This window comes from Corylus avellana, chromosome ca7 (assembly GCF_901000735.1).
Source record: "Corylus avellana chromosome ca7, CavTom2PMs-1.0".
In the NCBI taxonomy this organism is placed as follows: Eukaryota; Viridiplantae; Streptophyta; class Magnoliopsida; order Fagales; family Betulaceae; genus Corylus; species Corylus avellana.
Genome location: NC_081547.1, coordinates 2786913 through 2796642, shown reverse-complemented (window position 1 = coordinate 2796642; position 9730 = coordinate 2786913). Strand labels below are relative to the sequence as shown.

Sequence of the window (9730 nt, the reverse complement as noted above, 5' to 3'; positions counted from 1 at the left end):
ATTCAGAGAGACAGAGCACGGGGGAATCCATGAAAGAAAAATTGAGAATGATTTACAGCGTTAACACAGACTTGATGAGTTTGGGGAACATGCGGTCTACCGTCTACTTGCCTCATTGTCAGTTTATGCTGTCCAGCCAGGTTTATGCTGCGCAGAAGCTTAATTGAAGCTTCTTTATGACGAGGATTTTACCGGCAGGTCAAGGGTGGTTTTTATTTTTTAATTATTTTTTGAAGAGATTAATGGGGGATTTTTAAACTGTTATGAGGTGTCACAAGGTTTGTAAACTCTAGCTTCCTCGGTCTCACCCATAAGCACTCGAATTTTAACCTTTCCAGCTCGGCAAGATCTAGTGACAAGACTAAGATTCGTTTAAATATCAAAAGTAAATAAATAAAGACAAGAAAAGAAACGGAAAAATATGAAACGTGAAGAAACAAAGATATGAATACTATCTTAACCAAAAAAAAAAAATACGAATACAAGAGAGTAGAGAGGGACAGAGACAGGGAATCTTCAGAATATTAAAGAGAAAAAAAAAGATATGAATACTAGAGAGTAGAGAGGGACAGAGACAGGGAATCTTCAGAATATTAAAGAGTTTGTTAATCACCTTTGTGCACCCGCACGTGCATGCACATGTTATAGAGAGAGAGGGGCAGGGACAGAGGGACCTGTATATGCCTCCCTGCATAATAAGGTCAAGTGGGTGTGCAGAAAATCCAAGGAAATGGCGAATTTGCACCCCTACAATAAATAATATGGACTCATTTTGAGTCCAGTATGGTCTGCATAAAGCTTGAAGGCGAACCATCCAATTCAATCAGTGTTTATTTACAAGTGTGAAAACTTGGTAATTAACCAAGAAGTTAAGAGATTTACACAATGTGAATTAGGCTATGAGTAAGAAGCACATAAGGAAGCATGGCCACACCAACAATTGTAGAAAACCAGACTTCAGTCATACTTTTTGTCAAGCAGTAACCCATAGCTCCTCGTGTATATAGACATATATACATGCATTCTTATTTGAATGGCATATGAAAAATATATATACATCATCCTCCTAGACCGTAGAAAGGACCGCAACGTTGGCCATAAGAATATTCTTCGGCATAGCGACTAGAAGCAAGCATATTGACCTGCATGAATCGATCTCACTGGTTTTAGCCACTCCACTTGTAGGGTTTTCACATACACCATCAACAACATGAAGAACCAGTGCACACAGATATTACCTTGATGATCTCGCACTTTGAACTTGGACGCATAGAGGCTGCTAAGATACTCATGTGAAATTCCTGTTGTGGAGAACACAAGTAAACATGTATAGCTTAATTAGAGCATATACGTTGTGAATAAACTTAATGAAACTCAAACTTTTCTGACAACTACTTTCTCTCATTTTTGTGAGAGCTCATAAGCCATACTAGTATGGAGATCAAGAAGAGGAAGAATGAGGGAGAACTTCCAGACGATATTGTCAGGATCAGATCCACAACTATAATATACAGCTGCCAACTGAATTTGGTCCTCTGGATATGCTAAAGAGAACAACTACTGATGGGAAACATTAAGTAGAAAAGTTATTATGCACCATTTCTCAAATAGACTTACCCTAAAAGGATCGCCCCTTAAGGACTGCACAAACAGAGAATTTCCTGACTCCTTATCCTGCAAAGGGAAGCGCCAGACATGTCAAATACCTAGGTCATAAAGAAAGTTATGAAGCAAAATGTGGAAATGCTCCATGAGTGAAAATTACAAATCTCATTGTACCTCTAAATAGACATCCCTAAGTCGCCTTCCAGTTTGAGTACAGCAGATGCGAACAACATGTTCATCACAACTCCCACTGATAATATAGTCCCTTCCATTCATGTAATAGGAACGTGTATAATTATGAGGACTTCCTGTTGAAGCTATCTCAAAATTTATGCATAGCCTCCCGTCCACAGCCAGAAGTTGTTTAACCTGGCATCCCTTAAACTGTTAGCCTCCATTTTCAACCCACAAAGAAACAAAATAAATTTGTAATCTCTAAAAGGCAAGCTGACAGCCTAACTGCCAAAGTAGAAGACCCTAAACTACGACATGGCACATGGCAATATGTTGAGAACATCCTCATCTCTAAGGTCATCTAGGTCAAATTTTGACCTAATAGAATTGCTAAACTAAAAATGGGATGACTATTTTGATTTGAGTAGACCCTTTTAATCAGGATAGTGGAGAGACCATATGCACATGAGTCTTAAAAATTTATCCACTAAATGTCTTCTGCAATACCAGAGTAAAGTGTATACTCCGAGGAAGATTTACCTCATTGTCAACAGCTGAAACAAGCAAATAGAGGTCATCAGGAGAAAAGCAAACCATCACGTTTCCTCTGGAGCTTGAAGTTGTATAGCAAGGCCGAACTGGGTTCTGTCTCAAATCCCACATCTTGACATCCTTGTCAAATGATGAAGTAGCAAATAGAAAAGGGGAATGGTGTGCAAACTTAACAACATTAATCGGCTCTTGGTGCATATTAGTAAATAGTTGTAAACGTTTTCCACTGCTGATGTCATATAGAGCAACATCTTTTGAGTACCCACTAGCAAGAAACAGATCATCTGTCGAGTTGACATGAAGAGAAGTCAATTGCTCAAAATCATCAAAAGTTACGGTAGCAGAATAGCAACAGAAATCTGCAACTTCTGGTGGCATGTGATTGATGTCAAACAACCTCAAGGAGCCATTATCAGAACCAGCAAGAAGCTGATTGTTCATCACAAATGGAAAAGAAGTCAGAGAAAAGGCAGATGTTTTAAGTAACTGAAAAGTATCGAACCCTGTGTACTCTTACTGGCTACTAATATTTCAGTTATATACATATATAAGCATGCCAACCAAGCACATTGGTTGGCCATGGACTAATCTCTGATCAGTCCCATTTGACAATCTTCCAGGATAAGCATGCCCACTTACTACACAACACGGTGCCGTGTAATATCTCGGTATCTCAAATTAGCTCATAAATTAGAAAGGTCTTTGTGACAAACTCTACGGAAAATATAGAGAGAAAGCATTATGCATTCTCATATGTTAGTATCCGATTATACACTAGACAATGTCATCAACATAAACAAATTATATCTAAAAAGCAAGATTCTGTTTTCATTAATACCGCTAACTCATAGTCAACTTAAGAGCATATAGTGCTGTACGGAAAGTGCATACCTTGGATGGATGCTTCTTGAGCCAAGACAGCCCCAAAACGCTGTTCATTGCTCCTATGGATGGGATATAGCTTACATTTTTTCCACTTTCATGGTTGATAACAACTACTTCACCATCCAGAGTTCCAAAAGCCATAAGCCTAGAGTCTGACGGATGATACTCAAACTGTCTTGGACGAAGCCTCTTGCTTTCTTCTTTAAATGTGTGGCTAAAGTTAGACACCGGGTGTAGGAGTGGCCAAGCAGCAGACCCAAGTTTGGCAGCGCTAAGGGATCTTGAGAAAAAATGTTGACCATTTCTATAAGGATATAGCTGTTTTGGCTTGAAAGGTTTTTGAAAGTAAATACCACTTGTTCCCAATTCACGCTTACCCAAAACATGAACAACACTTTCCTTGAGCTTTCGTGCATAAGGTAAGTATTCATAGTATTTTGAAGAGATTGACTTAGCCATTTCCCTGTCCATCTTTCTGATAGGGATATTATCTAAAACTTCTAAACGAGGCAATGAAGCAATCATGTAGTCCCTATAATGTTTCTCAAAGCATATGGGTGAAGGATGATGAGAAGTATACATGGTTAATGATATGGTGCCATTTGTCAAGAGCTGCTTATGAAAACTCATAGTAAACTCATCTTTGTCTTGAATCTACAATTTGCCAAAAGAAACCTGTTAGATAGGCTAATATTTTCATCAAGAATAAATTACATTAGGAAACTTTCCCTTTTTGAATCGTCAATTATGTCAATCCAAAAGTATATCCGACTCTTACCTTATTTTGCATTTTGGCCTGTCCATTCAAATCAGGAAGAGTAGTAGGTGATAGCTCCAACAAACACATTTCTTTTAAGTAACTTGAAATATTTACTTCACTATTCTCTGAAAAATTATCAATTCCGCTCTGAGTCTCACAGGTTGTTTCTGAATCATCAAGAGAAAGTAAGTTCCTGACTGCTTCTTTTGTCCTAAAAACACATGCAGCATCTCCACTATCAGTAGATGGTGTCTCTCTGTAATAACTCATATTCAACTGAGCTGAACCAGTTGTCTCACAAAAACGAAAATTAGTTTTCTCACCAGATGACGCAGGACATGGCCCAGTGTCCTTGCAACATAAACAATTTTGGAACCGTAATTCCACCAAAGAGGGGAGTTTTGATAGGGCAGCAGTAGTTGTCCAGAGATTAGCAACTCTTGTCTCACACATTGAGAGTCGCATCAAATTTGGCATGCAAGAAAAACAGTCCTTCTGTAACCCGGTGAGTGAAGTACAAAAATCCAGATTAAGGGTGTGTAGCCGCATAAATATTCCAACCATGTTGAGTTTTTGGATGTGGAGAGACCTCAAATTCAAGACTTCACAAGCCAAGCCATCCTCGCAAACGTCCCTGGAGAAAACCCAAATGGATAAATAAGTAAAAAGCTTCATTAAATATGTAAGACCTTATTTATCAATTTTTCAATGGACAGAGAGCTGCAAAGCCTTGACCATTAAGCTTTCTTAGAGTCGGGGTGAGTAAATAGAACACTACTGAATTCATAGAATGTTACTAATACAGACCATAGCACGTCCTTCTTCAATGACATATCCAGGAGATCAACGATACGAAGCTTTAGATTGATCGCACGCAACAAAGCTGTAACGTTTTCTTTACTCAAGACACAATGTGATTCATGAAGTATGTCAACTGCATCAATATCAGAGGAGTCACTTGCCATAAATACATCGATCAGTGGGGAGATATCAGCACCCTTTAGTTGTTCTAATGAAACCACAATGGTACACTTCTCATGGTGTGAGTTTTGGATATTGCCCTGAATGATAATGAAACAAGAGGTTATCCTTATAGCACACTATCCTGCTGCAAGCTAAGAAAGGGTTGGGTATTTGCAAAGAAGCTTTACAGATTTTTTACACACACACTGACATAGTGGAAGCTATAGAAAAAGAAAAGAAGTTCAACGACTTCAATTCTAGAAACTTAACAAGCTAACAAATAGCTTAGAAACTCAAAAGAATCTGAAACTTTCACTATTATTCAATATTTCATTCTCCAAGTTGTCATTTCAATACATCCATTATCTTCTTATAACATTAACCGAGATCACCTAAAGATGAAAACTAAAACTTCCGAAGCAAGTAAATCATCTAAGAAGGAAACATTACAAAGTTTAAATCTCAAATGTCGTCTAAAGTTGGAAAGTCTAAACAGAAATGACAAGTCTAAGCTTTTGAAATTTGGATGGAAATTGGTAGTCCTTTCCTTTTGAAACATCTGCTGCATATCGAATCTGGCGTCTACAACCCAGTTCGAACCTGATTGCGATGGGGGCATTCTACCTCGATTCAGATTGTTACGTTTGCAACCTGTTCAAACCTCATTGCAAACGGGGCATTCTGCCTTGGCTCAAATTGTCAAGTTTGCAACCCAGTTCAAACTTGATTGTGATCAGTTTGAAACCCATTCAAACCTGGTTGCAATCGGGGCATTCTGCCTCGATTTCAAAAAGGCGCATTTGATGCCCATTCGAACTGGTGTACGATCAAGGTAATCTATCTTGTTATGGAGCAGTGCTACATCACACAGTCACATATGCATATACAAAAAGTATAACAAGCAGAAAATTAAGATAAGAAAGCCATGAAACATTCACACGATCAATGGCAATTTAAAGGAAGTACGAGTTTTATTTAAAAAAGAACCTTAGAAAACAAGGATAGCACTGCAGAGTTGGGTAGCACCTCATGCTTCTGGCAAGAATCAAGATAGCTAGCACCCAAAAAAAAATAAAAAATTGGAGTTAATAGAGCATTAAGATAATAAACAGCACTGGAGTGTTAAAAAAAATTATACGAATAAAACAGAGCATCAAGCAATACTGTTTAGCCGTGTATTCATTAAGTGAACTTTTGGAAATGTTCAATTTTAGGGGAATTAGCTTACAACTCTAAAAAAATATACTCTACCATCAATTAGTACAAGAAAATTAAGAGTTAGTTAATAGCAAATATATATATATTTTTTCCAAATGAAAGAAAAAAAGATAAATCTTTAATTTCCAAGTGAAGGAAGAATGCTTCCATTAAATCCTTATGCTAAGGTGTAAGATCAATTGACTTAACGAACAGAATAAAAGAACCCAAAACTTAAAAAATGAAGATAGTTTTTTGAAAGAAAAAATAAAATAAAAAGGAACTTCCTTAGAAATTTGTATACAGGCAAGTAGTTATTTTTCTTTTCAAAGTTCTATCTTCTAAGAATCTAAACAAATGCTAAACACGAGATGCTAACTTATTTACAGCTTTGTCTGAACAATTCCGCATTGTCACACAGTTCATTACACGTTCCCGAGAACATTTACTCAAACAATCTCCTAACTTTCATATATTGCAGCAGAACAAAAACAAACACACCCCCTCCCCCCAGAACACACACTGATACACAGCAAGAGAGAGAGAGATACCGAGCTTCAAATCTGGAAATTTTCATGGAAATGGGGGGGTTCTGTTCTTCCTCTACTCTTTCCAGGTCTTCACCGTATCAGCAAAAGGCGGAGTAATGGTGTAGACAAAAGACTTTGGGAAAGTTGGAAATATCAGTAGAGAGTAGCGATTTGTGCAGGTGGAGGAGCATGTAACGTAGAGTGTATTACAGTATAAGCGAAGTGGCTTCTCCGAACCACATGTCAAAAGGGATAAGCACAGGTGTTCATAAAACCTCTGCTTACTAAAATACCGTACAACATTTTTTTTTTTGGGTTGGTTGGTCTGATCGGAAATTGCTGAGTGCTCACTGCTCACGTCTGGGTCCGGGGACCCCAACTCTCTCTCTTCCCGACAGCGACATTTTGCTGCATTGATTCCATGCGATAAGAACGTTTCTTTGTCTGACTTTCTTTGGTCCGTAGTTTATACGAAAGAAATATGTTCAAGTTTTTTTTGTTTGCAAAGAAATATGTTAGTTTATACGAAAGATATAATATGTTAAGTTGAGTAGTCCTACTCCTATACTTCACATCAATTTTATTATACTAATTTCACGAAATATGAGTTGAATGAAGGAAAATATATATATATATATATATATATTTTAAATGCTCATTCAACTCATATTTCATCATGTGAATTACGTGTGGAGAATGAATTTATTAAAAAAATTACTAAAAAAATCAATAATAGTTTTTTATTTTATTTTTTAGAGTAAGCATTTTTAATTTATAATTACCTCAATAATGATGATAAGACAGTGTCTTCAGTGTCAATTAATTATTGAATCAACCCACCCAAGTTAAAAAATTCAAATATTGATGAAATGTCACGTCTGATAATAAGACCTTGGCAATAAGTTTTAGAAATCTCAGTAAGTCCCATATGTCTAAGAGGTTTGATACAGACACAACACAAACTCAATTCATGGCCAACTTCTCTCCTACGTGTAAAAAAATTTAAATTTTAAACCAAACAAATTGTCTTCTTTCCCAAATTTTCGGAATCCCAAAATTCTCTCTCTCAATTTCTTTTGTTGTTAAATGACACGTAGGAGAGATGTTGGTCCTAAGTTGAGTTTGTGTTGTGCCTTTAACATTTTCCTATGTCTAATTTATTATGGATAAACATGAGAATCTAAAATTCGAAATAAGATCGTTTTCATGTTAAGCGAGATAGAGATAATCTATTTTAAAATTTTATAGTCGAGATATTGGTTTAAATGTATAAAGTGTTATAGCATTTAAAATATTAAATGATGTGATAATATATTAAAGAGAATAACTTAAATAAGAAGGTGGCACAAAAATGCTCTTTTGTGCCGCCATTCATCATTTGGCACATAAGCATAACACATAATAAGAAGATAAATACAACCGCACCAGATTATATTATTGAGATAAAAAAAATATATAACAATTAATTAATGAGAGAGAGGTTGGCTAGGTGGCGGGTCACGACCTCTGGTGTCGGAGCTCATTTTTTCTGCTTTTAGTGTTATAAAATTCCTAAAGAGTTCACTTTCCACCTTTAAGGTTTAGTTTTGAATCTAAAAACAAATTTTGAGGCATTAGAAACGGATTTTCACGCATTAGAATCGAGTTTTGAGACGGGTCACGACAGTTTCAGGCGGGTTTTGGGCCGGGGGTGGGAGCGCAGCTACCCCTTGGGCGGGAGATGGCTTGCGCAGCCCAGGGGAGGGTGGGGAGGCGTGACTGGCTGCTGGAACGACGGGGGGAGAAGATTAGATAAGAGGAATCTCGATCTAAAGCCCAGGTGGCGGCAAATGATGGATCTGGGTAGACGAACGGGTTGTGGCTGGGTGACGGGCTAGGACGGTGCGACGGCTTGGGAAAACGGTCTGGGGCTAGGTGACAGGCTGGGGGGGACGGCAGGAGGCGAGGTTGAACGGTGGCGATGAAGAGGAACCCAGAGATCGGCGACGGAGATGAGCAGCAACTTGTCAAGAAAAACCAAAGACCAAAAAAACCAAAGAACAGGGGATTGGAGAAACCAAGAAGGACGAAAATGGGGAGGGAGGAGGGGGAAAAACCTAGGGTTTTTCCAACCTCAGGGGGTGGCTGCGCAAGCCATCCCCCACCCAAGGGGTGGCCACCCTCACCCCCCACTTGTTCTAATTTGTTTTTTAAAAAAATTAATTTTTGAAGTCTGGTGCAAACCTGGTATAATCTGGTGCAGCAAGGTTTTTTTTTTGACATGTCCGTACAAGAGGGGGAGGGGAATTCGAACTAGTGACCTCCACTTCATTAAGTGTGGTCCCAGCCGATTAAGCTACCTCTTGGGGATAAGGTTTTTTTTTTTCTAAACATAAGACTCATAAAATTGGCTTAGGTGTCACCTTCTAATTGGTGGCACAAAATACACCTTTTGTGCAACAAATGCACCCAAGACTCTCTCTATATTAAATATGTAATATGTTTCACGATCCTAATAATTGGTGGCATGCGTGAAGGGATTATGGATATATGAATAAGTAACCATAACATCTATACACAAATGAGGACAGCCTGGACAGGTATTAGCTGGGCCCTAGAGTCTTCAAAGTTCAACCCCATAGTTTTAATAATTTCTTTAAATTTTATAATTTTTTTTTTTATAAGGTTGACTCTCAAAAATTAATTATTTCCCTTTCCCTTTCCCTCCCCAAAAAACATTATTTTTATAGTTTTGCCCTCTAGACCAAATTTCTGAATTCTGCTTATTTATAAATGCTTAAGTATTAGCTAATGAAAATGAATAATGTTATATATTATATTTTTATTTCACGAATCAAAGTATTAAGATAACAGTTTAACTAAAGTTTAGGATGTCGGAAATCCAACATTTAAGAATTACGGTTCCCGTCTTTAAAAAATAGCTTAATCCATTGAAACCACACCTTAATTTTTAGGGTTAAATACCAAATACCCCCCTGGAGTTTGGTAACTTTATTTTTACCCTCCTGAGGTTTCATTTTTATCACAGGACCCTCATGTGGTTTTGATAAAGGACCAAATTAGT

General features: G+C 37.5%; 1 protein-coding gene across 1 annotated transcript; it reads right to left on the bottom strand.

Moving 5' to 3' along the window:
• Nucleotides 1-753: 753 nt before the first annotated feature.
• Nucleotides 754-6969, bottom strand: LOC132187693 (protein DWD HYPERSENSITIVE TO UV-B 1-like). Its single transcript, XM_059602086.1, has 10 exons — nt 6688-6969; nt 5927-5993; nt 4784-5037; nt 3995-4610; nt 3223-3870; nt 2320-2760; nt 1780-1974; nt 1618-1674; nt 1239-1301; nt 754-1142 (listed from the first exon to the last, which is right to left on the bottom strand). The coding sequence occupies exons 1-10, from the start codon at nt 6711-6713 to the stop codon at nt 1059-1061; spliced, it is 2451 nt and encodes an 816-aa protein (XP_059458069.1). The 5' UTR covers nt 6714-6969; the 3' UTR covers nt 754-1058.
• Nucleotides 6970-9730: the final 2761 nt, after the last annotated feature.